The following is a 25,322-nucleotide window of genomic DNA, read 5'->3' as shown; positions in this document are numbered from 1 at the left end:
ATGCTACAAAAGGGATGTTATTTTACAGCAAGATATCCTAACCACTGGCACTCAGACATCAAATACAGCCAAGGAAGTTTCTTCTACACATGGCTGTGCCCAAGCAGGTTTGCTGGGCCAGTGATTGCTAGATTTGACTCAGATTGTTACTTGAAGTGTGTCACCATCAGAGTTTCTCTGTGAAACACAGGGTACATGAAACAGATGCCTTGTTCTGTTACCTGAGCTCTCCAAGCAGTGCCGATATTGTAGTGAGAGTCGGTCCATTTTCCTTTTTTGCTTCTGCCGTTGCAATCTGATAAAGCAACTTTTCCATTGAAAATGGCTTGGCTATGCGTCGCTGCTTCATTTCCTGAGTTAACAGATTTCCAAGTTAGTTCTTGAGTAAAATTAAATGAAAAAAATTTGGATAATTTTAACGCAGAACAAAGTTAGATTTTTCTTGGATTGTTTTTTTAAAGCTATACGTTTCCTGTTAAAGGGCTGTGAACGAAGGCTTCCTGCATCTGCTCTAGGTTAAGCAATGTGACAGAACAAAACACTGAAGCCTAAACCTGGCTAAGACAGACAAACAAATGTGCTACAAAGTTGCCATGGAGTGGCATTCCTACAGAGAAAATGTTATATACCTTCAAATTAATGCTCTCCAATACAAGGCATTGAGACAAGAAAAGTCTCCATAAAACATAATGCTCTTTACAGCTAAGAAGTCAGTCTTCTAAGTTTTTTTGTTACTGATTTTTTTCCTTAAATTTTTGAGTACTTTATTGTGAAATTGAATACTGAAACAATTAAGTTAGACAAAGTCCATCCAGGACAAATTCATTCAGATAAATAAAATATTTAATAAGTATTTGGCAGATACTCCAGTGCCACCTGACTTTCCCCACATTTCAAGCACACATCTTATTAGAGACAGAAAATCAGATTCAATTAGCAGGAAGGACAGTAGGTATAGATGTCAAGAAACTGAAGAAAAGAAGGGCAGAGAAACAAATCACAATACTACCTCCTGAAATCACTGGGAGTCTTTTTATTGACCTCACTAGGATCTGGCTTGGGACCCCTACGCACAGAATAAATGTATTATCCATATTGGTTCATCAAGCCAACACCCTCTCTGTATTCCCTCCTAAAGACTCATTTGTTCTGCAATGCTCACTAGAAGTGAACCAAACCAATCACTTAAATATTCCTTCCTTTAAGCTCCCCAGTATGGTCAGTATTCCCCATTTCTGTCTTTTTGGGCAGGGTCTGGCTTAGTTTTGAGTCTCTTACAGCATCAAACATATTGTTGGCATTTAAGAAATAATAAATATAAAATAATGAATAGGAAGTTGGGTCCTACCCTCCTAAGCAAATGCTCTTGGTACTGTCTCTCTCACTGGAAGTACCCCAGAATGCACCATTCTGTGACAGAACAAATATTGCAGATTGCATGGTTAAAGTGAGACTTCTTATATAAGTAATGACACTATCTGGGATATCTTCAGTGGACATGGAAACGCCAAAATGGACACACAGTGCAAGTGAAGAGAAAAATGTTTGTTAAACTAGGTTCTCTGTGCTGGAGTCAGAGTGCAGTTGGGATGAGTGTGTTGGTAGGAATGGCATATAGGTCGTTCAGATGCATCTTGGATTTTCTTAGGCCTATTTACATAGCTCATGGCTATGAAAAATGTTGCGCTCTCTGTGATGCAGTTAGGTTGACCCCACTGTAAACACAGCTAAGTCGACAGAAGAATTCTTCCATCAACCTAGCTACTGCCTCTCAAGCAGGTGGATTTACTAGAGTGACTGAAGAACCCCTTCCAACACTAAGGGTCTGTGCTGCAGTGACATAGCTGTTATGCTGCAGCTGTGCCACTGTAGCACTTGTAGTGTAGACATACCCTTAGTGAGCTGATTGAGTTCCTCTCTATGGTGACAGAGTAGCTGAGGCAGATTTTTCTCTGCTGGACATTGGAGGGAAAAGTATTACATGTTTTGTTATTTAGCTACTGGTAATATTTGTTCACCCTATGAAACGTATTTGAGTGGCAAGGTACAGTAGTTGGTTCAGAATGGCAGGTTCAAGGGTAAGATTGCAGTAGCCTTACGGAGGCCACATTTAAATTGGAAAGAGGAAAACGATAAGATAGAGGCATCATAAGTTGTGACTGATTTGCATCTGATGGAATGACAGTTCCACAGATTGTTGCTGAAGTATCAGTCCTAAAATGCATGGTTTGCAGCACAGGGGAATGTTACAAGATGAAGGGCTGGACTTTTAAATTCTTCGTCAGCCCATCTGACAAAAAATTCAAATAGATTTCTCTGTCTGTGCCAAATTTCCTTAAATGCAATCTGCTAGTTCAGAGAAGGACACTGATTGTTATCCTAAGTTCACAACAGCAGTCAGATTAGTCAAACTTCACAATCCAATTCCTGATTTGGAATTTCAGATTTCCTTAGAAAAGAAATCTCTGAGGAGTCAAGCCAAAACATAACATGGAACAAGCTACGAATGCTATACAGTGCAATATATATAAAATAAAATCACAACAGCTAATAATAAGAGCAAAGTCAACATGTAATCAAAGCAGATGACAAAATATCAGTGTTATTGTCCAGAACTGTAAGACGACTAGATATGCATATGGCTGTCAGTCAATTCATTAACAACCTGAAGGAGGAATTTTGATGCCTACATAACAGATCTCTGAAAAGCACAAAGTCGGTCTTTGAAAGTGGAAAAATCTCTCTCCTTGAAGTGAAGGAACCAAGGAGGAATTTCCAGGGCTTAAAGGGAGTTGAGAAGGTAGCATGGTTTGAAGGGGTCCAAAAAAAAAAATAAAAAATAGATGTTTCCAAGGTTATATTTTGATATAACTATATATCTAGATTCTTTTAAAGCTTGTGAAAGGTATAACATCAGATTCCAAGGTAGGTTATCATAGTTAAAATCTGTTGAATTTTCAATCAAGTTATATTCATCCAGTGCCAAGCTTGTTAATCAAAAAGAAACTCTTCTTTAGATTTTGGACACCAAGCAAAGATTTTCAATCATCCCTAAGTAACAGCCCCTTTCCCTTAGGACACTGGCTTTTTCACAACCGGACAGTCGAACACACGCTTAGTAAGACCCTTTCTTTGTATGTCGAGTTTATAACTGTTGTTCCAGTCATTAAAGGGTTAAATCAGGATCTTATTCCATCCACATAAAAAATGCAGCATGGCTTTCATCTTACCACTACGTTACTTCAAAAATATGTTTTACATTAAACAGACTTGGAAGAATGCTACTTACCCAGAACACAAAAGAACTAAAACCTGGTCTGGACAAATGAAACTTACTGCCTGATAGTCATGCTGCTGTTGTCAAATTAGAAATGCTGGGTGTACCGACCATTTGACTTGAGGCTGAAAATGAAGATCGGTCCTGGCTTATGTGTAAATGCCACCAAAGTACAAATGCAGCCCATATTGCACTTCAGGGGAGGAGGTAATTAGTAAAAAACATTCTTGCCCCCAAAAACTGACTACATGGAGGCCAAGGAGAAATTTAGCTAAGCAGCATGCTGGGCGTGCACATCAGCCATTTGTTTCCGCAGGTCAATGGCATGTCACTCAGAGGTATGAAAAGGATGCAGGAAGCTAGTTTTACTTTCAGCTTCAGGTCAGACGTGTTGGTCAATCTGCCTAGGAATTTTAAGTTCAAGTCAAATCAGATCAGCAGCTAGTTACTGATGAAGGATCAAATAGACAGACATACAAACATAATGTAGCTGTAAAAATTAATTGATTTTGCCTACTCCTCATCCCCCAAATTAGCCATATTTTATCAGATCTTTATATCTGAGATTCAAATTGTCCTTGGACAAGTTGCCTTAAACAAATCTAGTGAGCATAATACAATATATTGTTGACAGCTCATTAGGAATTTTCCCAAGTGTCCTTGTGAATGATTACAGCTCTAACTCTAAACTAAACTTATGCCATTTTCAGACCTACACAGTCTTTGGTTACCACATATTAATTTAGGATTCTTTTCTGGGGTGAAGATATAGTTTTAGTGTCCCACAAATTTCAGAAACAGATATTTTAAAATAATCTGCAAATCCTCTGGAGTTCTATCACTGTGTACTACGCATGTTGGAATACTTGGTTTGCTGACTTTTTAAAGATACTGATAGAGTTAACTCTGTTTTCCATCTTACCTTGGCAGTCTTAAAACCCATACTTGTCCACTGGGTGGTAGCAAAGTGCACTGTTTCAGAAACACTGTAGCCACAACACACTTTAGACACAAAGGATCCTGGAAAACAGACAACGAACTGCCCACTCTGCTGTACAGTACGGTGCACCTTGATCCCCTCTTTGCACAAGACCTCTGGGGAGATCTAGAGAGAATAAAAATATGAGGAAAAGTTTGAATCCTTCTTATAGTTAGATCCCCTCTTCATTGGGCACCGCCATGCATTGCTTGCTATGGAAGGGTGATCACATGCAATACCGACACCTCATTAATTTGACCTCCCCCACCATGCCCAATATGAAACACTGAATTTCCAGTGTCCAGAATGTCAAGTACTGGGGGTGGAGGTGCAGTTACAACAGTGAAGGCTTTATCTGAAAGTACCACTTTAAAATGTCACTTGCCAACAGCTTCAACTGCATTACATGAAAACACGGTGTGATTTATAACAAATAACTAGCAGGTTTGGCACTTCACCCCACTAGTTTTTCTTTACAGAGATACAGTTGCCTTTGTTACAGTAACTAAGCCATTCTAAAGACGCTCAGAGAATAAATCTGCCTTTCAAGGCCTAAGCAGATCATTTTATATATAAAACATTTAGCATCTAAAAGCATATTGTATTACATGCGTTCTACGTAAGACATGTTAAACACTGGAAGCTAAGAATAGTTTAAGGAATTTACTATTACACAGAATTCCTGGTTTCAATAAACAAGGCCTAGAAAATATCAACACACCTGAAAAACACCAAAAATTAACCTACTACTCCTCACCTGTCCTTTCCCAGTTTTACAACATCAAAGTTCCCTATTAATGAATGGCCAAAAATTTAAGACTGGCACAGAGCTCCAGGTCAGCATAACGTACATCCTCAAAATGTAGCTTTCTAGTACAACGTAAGAACGGCCACACTAGGTCAGACCAATGGTCCACATAGCCCAGTATCCTGTCTTCCGACAGTAGCCAATGCTAGATGCTTCTGAGAGAATGAACAGAACAGGTAATCAGCGACTGATCCGTCCCCATCATCCACTCCCAGCTTCTGGCAGTCAGAAGCTACAGACACCTAGAGAATGGGGTTGCATCCCTGACCATCCTGGCTAATGGCCATTGATGGACCTATCTCCATGAACTTACGTAATTCTTTTTTGAACGCTGTTATACTTTTGGCCTTCACAACATCCCTGGCAGAGAGTACCACTAGTTGACTGTGCATTTGACGTAGTACTTCCTTTTGTTTGTTTTAAACCTGCTGCCTACTGGATTTCATTGGGTGACACCCGGTTCTTGTGTTATGTGAAGGAGTAAATAACATTTCCTTATTCACTTTTTTACACACCAGTCAAGATTTTATAGACCTCTATTATATCCCTTCGTTATCCTTTTTCTGAGCTGGAAAGTTCCAGTCTTTTTAACCTCTCATACGGAACCTGTTCCACACCCCTAATCATTTTAGTTGCCCTTCTCTGTACCTTTTCCAATTCCAATATATCTTTTTTGAGATGGTGTGTCCAGATCTGCACAGAGTTTTCTAAATGTGGGTGTACCATGGATTTATATAGAGGCATTATATTTTCTGTCTTGTTATCTATCCCTTTTCTAATGGTTCCTAACATTGTTATCTTTTTTGACTGCCACTGCACATCGAGCAGGTGTTTTCAGAGAACTATCCACACTGACTCCAAGATCTCTTTACTGAGTGGTAACAGCTAATTTAGACCCCATCATTTTGTATGTACAGTTGGGATTAAGTTTTCTAATAAGAATTACTTTGCATCTATCAACACTGAATTTCATCTGCCATTTTGTTGCCCAGTCACCCAGTTTTGTGACATCCCTTTGTAACACTTCACAGTCTGCTTTGGACTTAACTATCTTGAGTAATTTGTATCATCTGCAAACTTTGCCACCTCACTGTTTATCCCTTTTTCCAGATCATTTATGAATATGTTGAACAGGACTGGTCCAGTACAGACCCCTGGGGGACACCATTATTTACCTCTCTCCCCTCTGAAAACTGACCATTTATTCCTATCCTATGTTTCCTACCTTTTAACTAGTTATTAATCGATGAGAGGACCTTCCCACTTATCCCATGACTGCTTATTTTGCTTAAGAGCCTTTGGTGCAGAACCTTGTGAAAGGCTTTCTGAAAACCTAAGTACCCTATATCCACTGGATCAGAAGCTGATTTAAACGAGAGGTTACATAGCAAAACTGGTAGTTCTGCAATTTCATATTTGAGTTCCTTCGGAACTTTTGGGTGAATGCCATCTGCTCCTGATGACTTATTATTGTTTAATTTATCAGTTTGTTTGAAAACCTCCTCTAATGGCACCTCAATCTGGGATAGTTCCTCAGATTTGTCACCTAAAAAGAATGACTCGGGTGTAGGAATCTCCCTCACATCCTCTGTAGTGAAGACTGATGCAAAGAATTAATTTAGTTTCCCTGCAATGGCCTTATCTTCCTTGAGTGCTCCTTTAGCACCTCAATCATCCAGTGGCCTCACTGACTGTTTAGCAGGCTTCCTGCTCCTGATGTACTTAAAACATTTTTTGCTTCTGTCTTTGGCTAGTTGTTCTTCAAGTACTTTTTTGGCCTGCCTAATTATACTTTTACACTTGGTTTGCCAGAGTTTATACTCCTTTCTATTTTCCTCAATATGATTTAACTTCCAATTTTTAAAAGATGCTTTTTGCCTCTAACTACTTCTTTTACTTTGTTGTTTAGCCATGGTAGCACTTTTTTGGTCCTCTATGTTTTTTTAATTTGGGGTATACATTTAATTTGAGCCTCTATGATGGTGTTTTTAAAAAGTTTCCAAGCATCTTGCAGACACTTCACTTTGGGGACTGTACCTTTTAATTTCTGTTTAACTAGCTTCCTCATTTTTGTGTAATTCCCCTTTCTGAAATTAAATGCTACTGTAGTGGGCTTCTTGGGTATAATCCTCCCTGAGATGTTAAATTTATTTATATTATAGTCGCCATTAACAAGCCGTTCAGCTATATTCACCTCTTGGACCAGAGCTTGTGTGCCACTTAGGACTAAACCAAGAATTGTTTCTCTTCTTGTGGATTCCAAGACTATCTGCTCCAAGAAGCAGTCATTTAAGGTGTCAAGAAATTTCATCTCTGCGTCTTGTCCTGAGGTGACATGTACCCAGTCAATATGGGGATAGCTGAAATCCCCCATTATTACTGGCTTTTTTATTTTTGTAGCCTTTAATCTCCCTGAGCATTTCATAGTCATCATTCTGGTCAGGCGGTCAGTAGTATATCCCTACTGCTATAATTTTATTAGTCAAGCATGGAATTTCTATCCAGAGAGATGGTTAGCTTTTTTTTTAAAACTGCTTTTTTGACAAGCACCCAGGGAAAAAAGCCTATTAAATTTGCATTTTTAAATGCTTAAAATAGGAAGTTAGAGAGACAAGGTGGATGAGGTAATATATTTTATTGGATCAACTTCTGTAAGTGAGAGAGACCAGTTTGTAAATTCAAACGCTTGTCTCGTCACCAGAAGTTGGTCCAATAAAAAAATAGTACCTCACCCACCTTGTCTCTCTCATATCCTGGGATTGACACAGCTACAATACCACTGCATACAGGAAACAGGAAGTATCAACTATAAAAGTAAACAAGGGAGCTGAACTCTTAAGTACCTGTAATCATCTAACTACTCATATCCATGACTGACATCGTAAAAGACAACAGGGACTCATCTGCCATGACAGAGATTTCATTCGTGAAAATATTGGACATGTGTATATTTTAAATGGATTGTGGGTGCTTTTGAAAAGAATGGACATTGACTGCCATGCAGGGTTAACCTTTATTTCAGCATTTTGGCATTCTGTAGAATTGGAAAATACTGGAAATATTGTGTGGTAAATGCTGCTGCAGGTAGCAAGAGTCCAGACTTTACTGGCAAAGTTTTTCTTTTTAAAATCAAAAGCAATAAAATGAGTGAATTAAAACAAAAAAAACAAAAAAAAAACCCACTCTTCGGATTAGCATTGGATTCTCACAGATACAAAACAAAATTCAACTTACCATAACATTGCTTTCAAGCATTTCCAGCCCTGGAGTGCCATTGGCTTGCAGCAGGGTATGTACCACATCATCAAGTTTGTTCTCTTCCGCAGCAGGAATGCAATACCTGTTTGTTTTAAAGAGAAAATGGAGCATTTACTATGTAGTAAATGGTGTCCCCCAACTTGTTCAGCAACGGATCGACCAAATCCACTCCAAAACAAAAAGTGGAAAAAAATTAAAACAGCCCCTCCCAGCTGTTTTGGCAAGATGCTTCAGATTCATGGAAAGTTATTTATTTGGACTCAAACCTACATAATCAAAGGAAAAGAAAAGGTTGAAATGATTACAAGCTATTCCCAAAGCAGAACATGTGACAACTCACTACTCTACAAAATCAGAGAGGAGAGAATCAGTAACATCCTGACATCTACAGTACCAAGGATATCAGCAGTCAGGTTGCCATCTACTCAGCACCTACACTGCATACAGTCACACTAATCCTTACTTTAAATGACTATATTTGTTACATATGCCTAAACCAAGTTAAAATGTAAGCCACATTGTTTTCTTTAATAAAAACTGATGTTTGTGGTTCCAAATCAGTAACAGAATACAGCTATTGGAACTTACATTAGAAATATTTGATTAATAAAAGCAAAATATTCCAAGATCTTCACTTCTTGACAAGTCTCAAGTTCACCTTTCCTCCTTTTCCCTGAAACAGAGGCCATCAAATGCCTAAAACACAGCGGGCAGCACAGGAAGAGAGGTTTAAACTGGGTGCTGAATTACAGGCATCCCATATTCTCTCACCTCCTCACAGATTTTGCTAGGCAAAGTGGAAAAATTATGCACAGTCCCATCTGTGCATGGCCATTAGCGCTTTCCCCAGCAGAAGTGGCATGAAACAGTCTAGCAATATCTAAGTTTTATGTAGCTGGGGAACTGCCACTGTGCAGGATGTATAGGTGTGATCTGGCTGATGAATAAAGACTGAAGGGGAAACAGAAGTAGAGACACATACACAGCATGGGGAAAGGCCAAAAGTATAACAGGGTTCAAAAAATACACTTCACAGTCTGCTTTGAACTTAACTATCTTGAGTAATTTTGTATCATTGGCAAACTTTGCCATCTCACTGTTTATCCCTTCTTTGAGATCATTTATGAATACGTTGAACAGTACTGGTCCCAGTACAGATCCCAGTGGGACACTGCTATTTACTTCTCTCCATTCTGGAAACTGACCATTTAATTCCTACCTTTGTTTCCTGCCTTTTAACCAGTTACTGATTCATGAGAGGACCTTTCCTCTTATCCCATGACTGCTTACTTTGCTTAAGAGCCTTTGGTGAGGGACCTTGTCTAAAGACTTTCTGAAAGTCCAAGTACACTCTATCACCCTTATCCATATGTTAGTTGATGCCCAAAATAATTCTAATAGATTGGTGAAGCATGATTTTCCTTTACAAAAGCTGTGTTGATTCTTCCCCAACATATTGTGATCTATCTGATAATTGTTATCAGCATCTGAGGAATGCTGAGCAATATTGATTTTAGGGTCACTAATAGATGACATTAGGTTTCCTTTGAACATGGTGAAATTTGCCAACATTTTATCATGCAACTCTGGGCAAGGGAAAGTGTGCAGGACAGAAAGCAGTCTCATCCCTGTGATCTACCAGCGTTGCTTGGAACTGCTTTATAAAGGGCTCAATAGGAATTCATTTATGTGCATGAATAAAAATATGTATCTGCAATGACTCTTGATTCCTTCTATGAAATGGAAGACCTAGACTGTCAGAGAGTGTTTTCCATAGTAAACCCAGGTACTGCTGTTTAGTGAACTAGGTGGGCTATGGTGCACTTTTTGGGGGGATACATGAATTGAGAGGAAGAGAGGGTTTTTTAAATCTTTCAGCTCTTGACTTCTCTTCAGCTAGATTTTTATTTTTAAAGGAGTAATTTTCCTACTGACATTTCTTGTTTCTCTTGCGACATTAGGTGTTTGTGACATGGGCTACTGTTTCATGGTTGAAAACAAAATCCTGAACTCTTGTTTCAGTCAAAATGGAGCCTACATGTATATTCTCTTACTGATTTGGGATCTTGTGTGCATCTCTCATTTTGTATGTGCCGTTTACTTCTGCCCCATCTTCCAAGTCAGTCTAAAGGAGAACATGTTCTTATTCTCTCTCACCCAAACATTGGCCCCTCCCCTTTCTTTCTTTTAACTGTCAGAGGGCCTGTGTCTTTTGCAACCATTCCTCTAGTCACAGCTTTCGTAGCTGTTCAGTAACACTAGTTCAGACAGACAGAAGGATCTTTAGAGAGCTGGCCAGGGTGCAAAAGGAATCAAACTTGGGTTCCAAATCTCTGTCATCAGATTTCTGAACTGACCCAATCTTACCTGGAATGTGTTTAGAAACACATTGTAGTCAGATAGGGGCCATATTTCAACTGCAGCTCCATGTTAGAAAGGAGAGAGAAAGATGAGACCCATCTGAGACATTAGGCCCCATGCAATCTACCCCTGCTCTCAACCATGTAGGCTCAGGAAAGGAAGGAAAACTCCAGGGTGTAGGCAGCCAGAAACATGCCAGTCAGAGCTGCTACCGAAGCAGTTTCAGTAAGAACCTTTGGACACTGATGATGTCAGACTTCTTTCTATAGACTTTACTCTGAACAGATTTCCCTGCCGACAATAAACAGCTGCTTCCAACCTCTTTCCACCCACTCCCTCACCAGTCTCATTCCAACTGCCCTTCATGCTTCTCTCCATCCATCCCACCTATCCCCCATAGCTCTTTCCCCACCATTATTTTTCCCTTTGTTTTTCCTTTTTGCTACTCCCTTCGTGCCTTCTGTCCTCACCCACCCATGCCCTATAATACACACACACCCTTTTATGTCTGTTCCCTACTATATCCCCTCTTCTCCCCTCCTCCCCCACACACAAAGCCTCTCCCCTTCTGTCTCTGTTCCCACTGCTTCTAACACAGCTTTTTTGCTCCATTGGTCCACATGGCTTTTTTAAAATCCTCTCAGCCACTCAGTGGGGAGGAGGAGAGCACCAAACGTGTTTTCCCCCCCTTGATAGCAAAACACTGAGGGGCTGGCCCTGGCTCCTATCCACCCTCACAGCCAGTTTTCACCACCCCAACTCTGTTCATCACTCAGCATCTGAGTTAGGGTACTTCTTTCTCCTCAATGCTAGCTGGGTGCCAGGAGGACAGTGGTTCCCAAACTGTGGGGTGTGCCCCCCTAGAGTGGCACAGAGGAACATCCGGGACGGAGGTTGCAGCGGACCTAGGCCAGCTCCCCTAGAGGTGGGAAGGGAGTGCCACCAAGCCCTGCTCTGGCCCTGGCCTCAGTCCCAGCCATGGCTCCCCTCCGGGCCTTGGCTCCCAGCTGTGGCCCCCGGCCCTAGCTTAGGGTTGTGAGATGCCCGGTTTTCAACCAAAAAGGGGACCTGGCAGTGTCCGGTCAACACTGCTGACTGGACACTAAAAGCCCAGTTACCCACAGTAACCGGCCTCTGCCACTGTGGGCCAGGGGTGGGAAGAGCTGCTGCTGGAGCCTGGAGATGCACTCAGGGATGACTCCGGCAAGAGATGTACCAGCGGCTCCCACATCCTGCCCTGAATGCAGCTCCCCCTCCCCCATCCTGCCCCCGGAGCACAGTCCCCCGCCCCCCCCCCCACACTCTCATCCCCCCACCCTGGCTGCGGGGGTGGGGGGACACAGACCAGGGAGGGGGGAAGGACGCAATAGAAAAAGTTTGGGGACCACGGCAGAAGCAGGTGAATTGAGAGCACAGGAGAGAGACACCTCTGCTCTCAGTTTTTATATCTGGTGCCACAACAGCCCCTGGTGGCTCGGAGCAGCAGTTGCAGGTAAAGTCCTCAGCCCGGGCCTGGAGCATGGAATTTAAATAACCAGCCTCTATATCTCTACTAAGCATGTACAAATGGCAATTTTCAGAGGCTTACAACTTAGTCAAAAGGTGGGTGGATTTTCATGGGAACAGCAACAGGCACATCCCTGACACTAGGTCATGCCCTGCCAAATACGAAATCACTGCTTAAAAGCATGGAGGTGCTAGAGCTTCTGGAAAAAAATAGGAGACTCAGATTTTTTTTTTTTTTTAAACGCTTGCAAAACAATGTACTTTTCCCTAATCTCATTCTCAGGACCATCTTCATTGCTTTTGCTGAAACTTTCCAAACAAATTTAGCTTGGGGCTGACAGCCAGCATGGGACCAAACAGTTAAAGTCTGGTAGTTTTACACAACTAAAAACAGTCTTAGGCAACCTTAACTGTAGAGAGAGCCACCAGCTCTGCCTATAATAAAATCTGAAAAACAACCTCCTCTCCCATCCTCTCCCCCCCGCAAAAATATTTTTATAAAATTAATAGAATTCACATGACACTTATAAGGCATTACAATTTACTCTGATTGTATATTGCCTCTTTCCCCAGTTACGGATCTGTCTTGTCTTAGACTGACTGTAAGCTCTTCATTGCATGGACAGCCTCTTATTCTAAGTTTGTTCCTAGGACAATGGGACCCAGATCCTGGTAGGAACATTTAGCTGTGACAAACTCACCTGTATTCACACAACTCGGCACGTAACCACAGCTCAAGTTTAGCACCATTAATACTGATAAGAGTTTAAATAGTTTTAATTAGTAATTAAGAGGGTAACTGAACATCTCTGTATGTTTGGTTTTCTTGAAATCTTACAAAGCATTTTAAAGTACTATTTATGGTATATGCCAAGCATCATTAGCCATTATAATTCAGCCTCCATGCATCAAAATGTTATAATCAAGGGGTTTCTTAATTACTTTATTACAGTTTTGTTTAATCAAGGTCTACAAGTTTAGCTGCTTATACTGTTCTTATTGTAGAGAAGATCCTTTCAGGATAACATAGTACTACAGGAATAACACATAAGTATATTAAATGCTGGCACCATCTGCTTCCAGTGATTCCACTATCAGCTGCTGTACTTCCATTACAATCTGACCAATATTGTGTAATGACTACAGTGAGCAGCAGCCACCTCCAAGCAGATGTGTGATCATGTGTTAAACTTATTTTCAACAGGTGCCCACAAAACACAAAATGTGGCTACAAGAAGTTACAGACTTGCAACCATTCACATCAAAATGTTAGAAGGATGTGGCTTCAAAGGCAGGTATCACTGGGTACAAATAAAAAATATGTATGTGGTTTGGTATCTACAGAGTCTCAAGATACCTTGTGAAGTAGAAGAGTGGGGACAGTTTAGCAGAAGGATGGGATCAGTCACCTTAGAAAAGAGAATATAGAGCTGGCTTGAAATCTCTCTACACATCAGTCTAAGGAAATCCTGCCTTGACTAGCTGTCATTTGGATTCCAGGTGTTCAGAAACATTCTGCAGAGTGAAATCTACAAAAGGCAAAAATTGTTTGCTGCTAAATAGCCTAAAACAGAGAATGGAAGAAATATTAAACCCCTTTCCTTTAGAAGGGGTTTTTCCACTTAGTTTATACCATACCACTTGTCATAAAATGTGATAGACTTTCCCATTAAACTTGTAATCACAGAAACTTAATTTCCTGATGTGACTCATTCAGGCAAAATGCAATAGCCATAATGCAGTAGCTTCCAACCTTCTTATCGAGAGCCATTGGGGCTCCGAGTAATGGGACAAACTGCAGGGATACTCACCAAATGCAATCAGCACCAGTGTGTAAGTAGTCAATGTATGGAAGGTGATTTTGGTCTCGAGACCAGCATGAGGTAGAAAAGACCATGCCAATATTTAGCCAAGGAATTGTCACTCCTAAAATACAGGAATTAAAAATAAATTTGAATGGATTAGAATGTCAATTAAAAATAAATAAATGACATTTTTGGAACACATTTCAGCTGAAAAGCCTGCTTCTCCATTGAATTGACTCAGGAGTTTTAAATGAAATGGTCACTAACATTACAGTAACTATGATTCTTCGAGGTATGTTGTCTATATATAGTCTACTCTTGGTACACATGCACCCAATGCACTCAAGTCTGAATTATCCTGGCCAGCGGTGCTGGGGCCATCCCTGCACCCTGAATGTCTTTGCACCTCCCACCAAGCACATAACAGGCAGGGCAGCCCTACCCATCCCTCAGTTCCTTCATCAATACAGAATCCAGATATTAACAGACTTTATAGTAGCAGGGAACAAGGACAGGTTGTGAAATTATATATGGAGAAAACATCTCAAAGAAGCAGTTACTATAAGTAAGTCAACAGCTTTTCCGTGTATATTCTACTGTTGATAACTCACAAGAAGTGACCTAGATCCCAGGAGATGGGTGTTGCAGTCTACCTGAAAAATGAGTGTAGGACAGCCAAAATTCTCACTTCCATGATAGAATAATGCTGGGTAAACGTATACACTGAACTCCCAAAAAGCTGCCCTACAAATGACTAGGATGGGAATGTTTCTCAAAGAAGCAACTGAGGTTGCTTGCACTCTACTTGAGTGAGCAGCGACCTTCCTTGATAGAGATATATTTACGAATCTACAGAAGTTTGTAGCAAAGTCTTTGTTTGAAATAGCTTGTCCTTTAATCCCGTCTCCACAGGTTATGAAAAATCATGGGGATACTCTAAATGGCTTAGTTCTGTCTATAGAGAATAAAAATTCCCTTACGACATCTAGAGTGTGGAGCTTCACCTCACCTTTATTTTAATGTATTTTGGAGAGAGAGAAAAATAGAGGAAGGAGAATAATGTGATTTAAATGAAAGGCAGACTACTTTAGGAAAAATTTAGGATGAAGTCTCAATAACACCCAGTCTTTATGAAAAATCAGAGATGGGGGCCCTGACATCAATGCTTGTATCTCCCCCTCTCATCTGGATGATGTTATTGCTACCAGGAAGGCTGTTTTTATGGAAAGATGAGAAAGAACTTATAGCGAAAGGTCCAATAGGTGGGCCTATTAACCCGGTGAGAACAATATTTAGATCCCAAAGAGGGAGAGGTTCTCTAACTTTCATAAGAATCTGGCCACTGTGGGGTGTGAGAATGTAGAAGCTGCTTGCAATGGACAGTGGAGAGCTGAGACGGTTGCTAGAAGACCCCTTAACAAGCTCAGAGATAGTCCAGTTTGCCTAGAATCTTTGCTTGAGATGGTATTAACTGGTGGTGTTGTGAATCTCTTCCATTTCACAGCATAAGTATGTCTGGTAAAGTCTTTTCTGCTGTGGACAGGGACACTCTGTACTGCAGATGAGCAGGTTCTTTCTACTGAAGTCAGACAACATTTATGCTGTGAAGTGTAGGGAATATGGGATGAAGGACTTGGCCGTGCCTCCATATTATGACCTCTGGTTGGAGAGCTACATGTATTGATGGTTGAATGGAGCGATTCTTCAGGCCTGATACCAGAATTGTCTTGGTCACGCTGGAGCTACCATGATCATTATGGCAGAGTCCCATCTGAGCTTCCTGAAAGCACTGCAGATGAACAGAATTGGAGGGTAAGCTTACAGGAGGCCTGATGACCATGAAATCAGTAATGCATCTGGCAATGACCCCTGACTTAGTCTCCCTCCAAAACAGAAATTCTGACATTTCTTTTTTACTCTTCTGGCAAAGAGGTGTATGCTGGGATGACTACACTTGAGAGAGATGTCTTATGTTGTCATCTATCAGCCTATAAAAGTTGTTTGAAAACTGCTCACTGAGGTGATCTGCCAGCACATTCTGTATTCCTGGCAGATGAACAGCCTTCAGAGTAATTTCATGATGGATACAAAAGTTCCAAAGATGTACACCCTCTTAACATGAAGGAGTAGACCTTACTCCCCACTGCTTGTTTACATAAAATGGCTATTAGCTCCAGGACATGTGTGTGGAGCCTTGCTTCCTGAGGAGTCCATGTAGCTTGTGTTTGGTGATCGTCTAAATGGGCTTTCCATGCTAAAGTAAAGGAATCTGTCACCAATTTTTTTGATGGTAGTGGAGGGGAGAATGGCTGTCCCTTTGCAGACTTTGAAGGACCCCTTCCACCAATTTAATGACAGGACTTCTGGTGGAACATGTATTAGGATGGACAGGTAATGTTTGCTTGGCTGATGCGTAGTACAGATCTCAAACACCCTTGCATGCAACAAAAGTCTGGCAGGCTGAATTACAAAGCTGCAGGGGCCATGTGTCCTAGCAGTCAAAAAGTTCTCACTGATATTGTGTGGTAAACGTGCAGGTCGGCAGATACGTCTAGTATGACTTGGAATCTCTGGTGGTAGACAAGCCATCACTGTTAGGGAGACCAGCATGACTGCTATGAATTCTGGTTTTTGTGTTGGAGTCAGTATTGACTTCTCTTTGTTTACTTTAAGGCATAGAGAGGCGAACAGTTGCAGAGTCCGTTAAATGGAGTCTATTACTTGCTGGCACAACTTCCCATGAATGAGCTAATCATCAAAATATGGGAAAACTTGGACTCCCTCTCTCCTGAGGTAAGTGGCCATCACCACCAGCCATTTTATGAATACCCTTCGTGCTGTTGGTAGGCCAAATGGTGATGCTCTGTGCTAGTAGTGGCAATTGCTGACGTGAAACCTGAGATATCTTCTATGGGCAGGCAGGATAGCTATATGGAAGTAAGTGTCCAGGAAGTCAAGAGCTAGGTACCAGTTATTCTGATCTAAGCTTGGAATTAAAGAGTCCAGAGTCACCATCCTGAATTTGAGCTTGCAGATGAAGGTGTTCAGTTGTCTGAGGTTCAGAATGGGTTGTCCGCTGCCTTTCTTTTTGGGAGTCAGACAATAATGAGAGTAAAATCCCTTTCTCCTGTGTTCTTGAGGAATTTCTTCCACTGCTCCAAGACTGAGAAGTGACTGCACCTTCTGATATAGCATGCTTTCAGTGAGAGAGGTCCCTGAATAGGGATGGGAAAGGCGGGTTGGGGAGGGCTGGAACTGTACAGAATAACATATAAACTACAATTTCCAAGACCCAGGGGTCAATATTGTTGGTGCTCCAGAACCCATTGATGAAATAAATTATTCCCAAATGAAGAGGATATAATTGGAAGAGCCAAAGGGGTTTGCTTTAGACCAAGAAGTCAAATCTGCTGCCTTCATGTCAACTGAGGTTAATCAGCAGAGAGGGCGGTGTGGATCCTGATGACCTCCTTCTGGGAAATTTCAGACATTTCCTGAGTGCCTGTATTGAGGGCAAAGGGATTGCCTCTGTTGTGGTTAGTGTTTACATTGCTTACACTTTGGTGCAGGAGTGTGGACTCCTAAGATCTCAGTGTGGCACACAAGGCCTTTAGGTCTCATCTGTTTTCACACTAACAAGTTCAAATTCCTCAAAGGGGAGATCCTCAACTGTTATTTGAGCTTTAGGGATCCCTGAACTGTGGAGCCAGGAGAATCTACTCATAGCAATTGATGTGGCCATAATCTAGAGCAGCGGTTCTCAACGGGGGTCCACGAGCCCTTTCAGGGGAGCTGTGGAGCCCCACCACTGAAACCCAGTGTCCCCCATGGGGCTGAAGCAGGGAGCGGCACAGGGCTGAAGCCCTGAGCCCCAACACCCCTCATGGGGCTGAAACCCTGAGCCCTCTAACCACCCTGAAGCTGGGAGTGGCATGGGGCTGAAGTCACGAGCCCCAGCACCTCTTGTGGGGCTGAAACCGGGAGCAGTGTGGGGCTGAAACCCCAAGCTCCCCCACCCTCTGAAGCCAGGAGTGGCGGGGCTTCAGGCAGAAACCTTGAGCCCATGGGCAGAGTTGAGGGGCACAAGGGTGTTGTCCCCCAAGCTGCAGTGCCTTACCCTGAGTGGGGTAGTCCTGGGGGCAGCTCCACACCCCCCACCTCCTCCTCTCCCTTAGGCCCTCTCAGGCCCCACCCTCTGGCCAGATCCTAGGCAGGAAGACAGAGCCAGGCAATGAGGGGCAACTGCTCCTCTGGCTGATGGTGCCATGGAGTGGGCAGCCATGGCATTCCCCCATCTGCTGCTGGTGCCTGCGGTTGCATCTGCTCCTCAGCTCCCAGCCTCCTTTGACTGCTCACGCAGCCAGTCAGAGCTGCCCAGGCAGCTCCCGGGCCCAGCAGAGCCCTCACAGTAGCCACCGCACACAGCCCCCAACAGGGAGGTGTCCTGATGAGATGAGTCAAGGGCTGGAGGTGGGACTCCCTCCCTGGACCCAGCCCTGACGGCCTTCCCTCCCCCCATAGAAGTCAAACTATGCCTATGCCCCAGGGTCCCACCCTTGGTCCAGAGGGCCCCTCGCTGGTCCCTGGAGTTTTTCTAGCATGTTGAGGAGGGCCTCAAAGAAAAAGGCTGAGAGCCCCTGATCTAGAGGCTGTATCTGCAGCATGTAGGGATGCCTGTAGGGATACATGTGCCGTGAGCTGTCTCAGACATGTTATATGTTGTCTTGGGGAAATGTGTCTATAAATTTGCTCACAGAATCCCAACAAGGCAGGATGGTTTTCTGTCTGGGTCTCCTCATCTGAGCCTTGACCAGTCTGTTCTGCAGGTAGTGGAGCAGTTGGCCTAGTTGTAATGTCCCGTTGTAAAGCTCTGGTTGAGATCTAGCACTCAACTAGAATGCTGATGCAGGCCTTTCAGCATGATGCATTTTCCTTGGAGCCTTATAAGGCCAACAATGCTGGTTGGCAAAATGGCAGATATTCAAGGGGCTGGGTATCAAAGAATAGTAACCCTTCTTGAACTTCTGTGTCTGTAGTAATAGGAAGCAGCCCATGACATTCTCTCGGGTGTGAACTATCCTGAATACCTAGACAGCAAGGAACAACCTGGTGAAACCTCCCCTAGTGCTTTCAGAGTAGGAAAATGCATATCCCCCCAGAACAGGAGCTGTAACAATTGGTGTGCGGAAGCCCTCACGGAATGTGCTTTAGCTGGTTCTGTAGATGTGTGCAGTACCAGTGTCAGGGCAGCTGTTGGTTCTTGGAGGAGGCACCTTCCCCACCACTGGTAGTGGGCAGTTTGGTACCAAGGAGACCAATAGGTCTTTTGACGCTGTATTGGATTTTGGTAGTGAATATGTTAGCACTGAAGTCAAATTAAGTAGACTGCACTGGAACCAGGAGCCTTGGTGCTGAGGAGTCAGAACCAGGCATTTATGCAGTATGACAAAACACATTCCTGAAGCATGAAGACTTGTGCCTGAATGGGTGCCAGTGGGACCGTTTTGCAGCCTTGTGTCACACTTGACCTCTGAGACTAGAAACAATTTGTGGCTCTTAAAGTAAAGGACCTGGTGAGGAGGAATCTGTCTCTTTTCTTTATGAACCTTGTGGTCTTTCTTCCCTGTCAACTGACATTTTACCCGACAGGAGATTTAATCTTTAGAAACAGGAACTTCAGCCCCATGAGTAGCTGATGACTGCTCAGAGGTTTCCGCCCTGGGCATCCTGGAGCCTGAGAAGGAACACAGATTTCTCCAAAAGAAATGTCTTTATTAAGCAAGACTCTCTAGCTCTCTGGGTTCTCTTAGAAAAGGATCTACAGATGGCATGTCTCTCGGTAACGTGCCCCTTACGAGACGCAATATTCATTCGCTGTGCCCATCAATTAGGGGCATTGCACAAAGGGCAGTTTTTGAATTGGATTGTTCAGTCATAGTGTATGTCTACACTGCAATCTGAGGTGTGACTGCAGCACACGTAGGCATAGCCTTAAATCTAGCTAGGGCAGCTAAAAATAACAGTGGCGATGTGGCAACATGAGCTGTACAAGCCCATTGGGGACCATACTTGGGTTGCTAGCCCATGCTGCAATGTATCTCGCCATACCTTCACTGCTATTTTTAGCCATGCTAGCAAGAGTAAAGCTAGCATGGGTATGCCAACCTGTGCTGCAATCATAGAATCAAAGCAGGACCAATCCCCAGACGGATTACCCCAGTTCCCTAAATGGCCCCCTCAAGGATTGAACTCACAACCCTGGGTTTAGCAGGCCAATGCTCAAACCACTGAGCTATCCCTCCCCCCAAATCACACCTCTCAGTGCAGTGTAGCCATACCCAGAGAGAGTGATTCCCCTCCCCTCACAGGCAAGCAAAAAGGGGAGAAAGGAAATGATATCTCATTACTAATACTAAAAGCTAATCACTAACTAACTATTTTCATCGTTCACAGTGGAGCAAAGAGACTTGGGACACTAAGTTCCAATTCATACCCAAAGGAGGTAAGAAGGAAGCAAGAGGCAGTTGGGGCTGACCCACCCTTTATGTCCTCCGCTGGAAGCACAGCCTCAACAGACACCACTGGCCAAGAGAATCCAGACTTGGTGCACATGTGCCCAGTACTCAAGAGTGGAATATATATGGACAATGCATCTTGAAGAAGAACTTCCTGTCTCTACCACAGCAGAGTGAATAATTCACAAAGAATAATATATTAAACAAATTTAGACTCTTTCAGCTCATAAAATATCTAACAGGCAATTGCAATGGCCTTGAATTCACTAGTTACTCCAATATTTTTTAATTTTCTACTTTATGGATTGATCAACAATACCCAAAATTCAAGGTTAGTTTTGATTGGTCAAATAAGTCACTTGAAACGGTACTTGTTCTCTGACTGTGATAGTACTCCAGCACTGATATTTGTACATGTGATTGCGAATTCGGCTTTCAGTGCACTTTTTTTTTAAAACCACTAAAACTTGAATGAAGTCCAAATGAATATTCACAGTAAATTTTGTCATTGTTTTGCCTGGCATTGTGTTCTAGATTCTATAAATACGGAAGCAATATCTCAATCATTCATCACCCTGGGCAAAATGTTGACACAGATGTACAAGTAATAACTAAAAGAGATATTACAAGGAGAAGTAAGTGCCCACAGGTATATGGCCCCAACTGTTCATCAATTCTGAACCTACAGATCACATTTTATGCCTTGAAACACAAAATATTCCAGGGCAATGTCCATCCATATGGGTTAGAAAACAAATCAGCACCTTGCTAGGTCTAGGAAAAGTGCCCATTTCCACAGAACAGATTGAGGATAAATTGGAAATCATGTCTCCACCCAACATGGCTATAAATGCTGCAACAAGCAGAGGCTTGTTTGGTATCCTGTGGAGAACTGGGACATATTTGCATTTTTTTTTTTTTACAGGTATCATATGCCCCCCAGTTTATCTGGGTGACATTATCCTGCCTGAAGGCCAGGAGTTAAATCGAAGGCAGTTGTAAAGGGGAAACCAACCAGGAAGCAAAACAATGGCAAAGAGAAGGCTCTGAAGGGCGGAAGCAGAATACCCCTTGTCTAGCTCCCTCCCGGCTGGAATGGGTTGCTCTTCCTAAGGCGAAAAGACTGGAATCCTAGGGAGTCCTAAATCTCAAAGACCCTAGAAAAGGGGTGGGGGAGGGGGATTGCTGAGCCAAGAGAGGTTGCTCAAGGTATGTCGGGGAAAGCTAACAGACTGATTGAGGCACACAGACAGGGAACATGCTGCAACAGGGCAGTGTGCTTCTCCCTGCCACAGAGGGAATTAGCAGGGCTGAGAGGTACTTAAACTTCCCTTGCCTGCTTATGTAAGGCATAAGTTTAGGCCTTTTATTGTTTTACTCTTTGCTCTACATCAGGGGTCCCCAACGCGGTGCCCGCGGGCACCATGGCGCCCACAGGGGCATCTAAATGCGCCCGCATCCTGGCTGGCGGTCGAGCACCGGCCGCTTGACCACCGCAACGGTGGGGACCACTGCTCTACATGCTTTGTACCTTTGAGGAATGAATAAATAATACTTTGTTTTGCAGATGCTGTTTCTGTGTCACTGCAAACGTATGCTGTGAAAGGCTCCCCAAGAGAAACTCACACATGTCAAAACCAAATTGGGCCTGTGTCGTTAACATGGTTGGAAACTAAGAGTGGGTGGGCTGCATGATTCCACCCAGAGTAAGGTGCAAGAAGCCAGGCTTACCATGTAAGGGACTGAATGGTGTCTAAGGCACTGTTCACCCTGTAGCCATGACAATCCCAATCATTAAAATGTACAATGCCACTTGCACCTCTAACTGTAAACAGTGGGTACAAATGGCTTTCTCCAGTAAAAATTGCACAGAACAAAAAAACCAACCAAAATTGATTCTGGCCACTCCAGACAATGCCAAAATTGTTGACTTCTAATACCACATAGAACACTGGGTGGGGGGGAATCTGCTTACCAGGCACAGCACCAAGATGTCGCAGGATGGATCCTGTATTATTAGGAAGGACTGTAAGGTTCCACCCATGCCTGTTGAATGAAGTGATACACACGTTGTTATGGGTCAACATTAAAAACAAACTGGTCTTATAGTTGCTCTACATCTCAAACATTTGTAGTCATTGTTCTGACCTATAGTCTTATATGGCTTCTGTACTGAATAGAAGAGCTGTGGCATAACAGGCAAAATGCTATAAAAATCCAGATTATTTATCTAACTTTACCTTGAGAATGGTTCAGATTTTCCCACAGGAAAGCCGCTCCCATGTGTGTTGGTATCCACTTTCCCACAGTGCACTGCTACATGGCAATCCTTCTGTTCCACTAACCTCCAGTACTCTTGCTATAGCAGAAGAAGGCGGTAGTAAATGTTTAGTCCAACGAACAGAGTGAGAAAATTCCTTTAAATGTTCACCAATCAACAGAAGGTTACAGTGCACTGATACTCTCAGCATTGCTCCAAAAAAAAATCTCCTCTTAGAGATGGATATACAGAACTTTAAAAATAACAATGAATGAAGACTTACCATCCCTTTTGGAGACTGTTTATTTCCATTTTACAGATGGGGAAAACTGAGACAGAGAGTGGTGAAATGACTTGTGCAAACTCACACAGGAAGACTTTCACAGAGACAAGAACAGAACTCCTATCCCCCGACTCCCATGCTGGTGCTTCAACCACAAGTCCAACCAACCCTCCTCCCTGTCTTTAACTTGTCAGTGCCTTTATTGACAATATTAAGTAATGTCAGAGGGAAGAGCAGAGATAACATCTTCATTCTCTTCCTGCATCAGACACCTTCAACCAGTTTACTGTGCCACTTTGCGATTTAACTTTGCAGAGTCATCCCTAAATCCTACATACGGAAAGATTTCCCATCCCTAGGTGCTCTGTTGCCCCTCACCTCTATTTCAGCCACCGAAGGCTCCTTGCTGAAGCACATGTTCATGATGTTTCTTGCCGTCCGGTAAAAGGTTGTTAAAGAAACAGACCTACCCTGTGAATCAAGAGAGTACAATTAAAAGTGAAAATAAAAATGGCTCCTCCACCCCTCACCCCCCCAGTGTTATTTACTGTGCAAACCTTACCTTACACAGCCCAAGACCGGGAGAGGGGAAAGGACAGAACGTTCTCTAAGAATAGTACAACACAGTCCACTGATCTAACATACATTTCTTCCTGGAGCAAGTATCTCAAATGCCATTAAAAGCAGTAGAGGATTCCAGCTTTTATCATGGCAAGCAGCAGCTGATACAGCAAGTGAGCCTATGCAGATGATATTTTAAAACTTGCACCCAGTCAGTTTCCATTTTTAAGATCTCACTTGTTAAAACACTTTTCCTAAACTCATTTAACCTATTTTTCTGTGCAAACAGATGCTGTTCAGGACAGAACATGCATTACAGGTGGACACAAAAAGGATGAGCTGGAGCTACGTTATACTTTATATTCAGTAATTGCATGTATAACAACAACAACAACAACAAGGCAGCTAGGCATGGTTCAAGATTATTAAGACCAGGGATTGGTACGGGTGGGTCGGTGGCGGGGGTGTGTGCGAGGTTACAAAAGCAAAATAGTAAAATGTGTTGCTTCCTTCGTCCACTATTTTGTCTGCATGATGTCCTTTAGATTGGAAGCTGGGTGGGACAAGGAACTGTCTTATTCTGTTTCTATAGAGCAAACTTTTCAATATTCTTTCGTGTGTATATTATGCTTATATTATTAGATGCTCACACATGCATATAATAATAAACACATTTTCAACCTAATAGAGATCCATAGGAAGACATAGCACCGGTGCTTCATATATCTGCAACCAGACTGCCAAAAATCTTAGTAAAATATGGAGGTCAAGTTCTCAGTGTATGATCCAAAGTTGGAAATTTGGAAATGTGTAAAATAAGCCTCAGAAGTGTTTTTATGTTAGTATTAACTGAGACCAAGTTAAAGGCTTACAGGAAGAGAGACCGTGTGGAGACAGGAAACATGCCCTCCCTTTAAGGCTTGGGGATATTGGAACCTGCCTATACCCTCTGGTGAAAATGCAGCCTATATCTGAGTGATTCAAGTTCTTCCATCACTCTAGACTAAGAAAATAACCTTAAAAAGCTAAGGGACAGGAAGGACGACAGCCACTTAGCCACCAAACCTTGCAATATTTTGGTCTGGTCATGGTGATGTGTACCAATTGTAATAGGCCAGGCCAAGTACAAGACTTGAAAAGGAATTTCTGCTTTACAAACATGAAGTTTATCCTTGTCCCCATATCTATCTCTTTTTCCTCTGACACCAAAATACCTTCCTTCACATTTGCCAACCCTCTTCCTCTCAAAAAATAAAGAAAAACCTAAGATCCACCACCCCGGGATCTAAACTTCTGGTAAATGACCGTTTAATCAGATGGATTATTTTGTTTTTATTTTTTTTAAATGTTGAAACAGGATCTGCTAAATTGCTAAGACTGTATTTCTGCTTAGTTTGAGCAAGAACTCTACCCAAGAGTAAACTAGGAACAATTACACAGCAGTTTTTTTTCCCTATAAGAGATTAAGTCTGTTGCTAAAATATCTGGGGTCCTAACATTTTGTTTTTGTTTTGTTTTAAACTGAATGCAGGGCAATTAGCTGCTACAAGAAGTCTGTAAAATGCCCAGGGCCCCAGACTCTCTTAAACTTCAGAGTTGGATGCCCTGTGATACAATGAGCAATTTCCTTCATCTTTTACTGCCCTTGTGAATCTTTTATTGTGGCAGGCTTTTAAAACAAGTCCTCAAATTGTTCTGCTCCTACAAAC

At 42.5% G+C, this 25,322-nt stretch overlaps 1 protein-coding gene across 1 annotated transcript in view; it reads right to left on the bottom strand.

The window, feature by feature from the left end:
• JARID2 (jumonji and AT-rich interaction domain containing 2) overlaps nucleotides 1–25,322 on the bottom strand; it is a 315,297-nt gene that overhangs the window by 7,942 nt on the left and 282,033 nt on the right. Inside the window, exons 9-15 of the mRNA XM_045005897.1 lie at nucleotides 23,431–23,523; nucleotides 22,750–22,868; nucleotides 22,485–22,555; nucleotides 14,001–14,115; nucleotides 8,299–8,404; nucleotides 4,200–4,382; nucleotides 222–352 (exon numbers count right to left, since the gene is read on the bottom strand). Of these exons, the coding sequence (XP_044861832.1) occupies nucleotides 222–352; nucleotides 4,200–4,382; nucleotides 8,299–8,404; nucleotides 14,001–14,115; nucleotides 22,485–22,555; nucleotides 22,750–22,868; nucleotides 23,431–23,523 (818 nt within the window). The remainder of the gene's footprint in view (nucleotides 1–221; nucleotides 353–4,199; nucleotides 4,383–8,298; nucleotides 8,405–14,000; nucleotides 14,116–22,484; nucleotides 22,556–22,749; nucleotides 22,869–23,430; nucleotides 23,524–25,322) is intronic.

This window comes from Mauremys mutica, chromosome 2 (genome assembly GCF_020497125.1).
Source record: "Mauremys mutica isolate MM-2020 ecotype Southern chromosome 2, ASM2049712v1, whole genome shotgun sequence".
In the NCBI taxonomy this organism is placed as follows: Eukaryota; Metazoa; Chordata; order Testudines; family Geoemydidae; genus Mauremys; species Mauremys mutica.
Note: the sequence above shows the minus strand (reverse complement) of the source record. Positions and strands in the feature narration are given on the sequence as shown.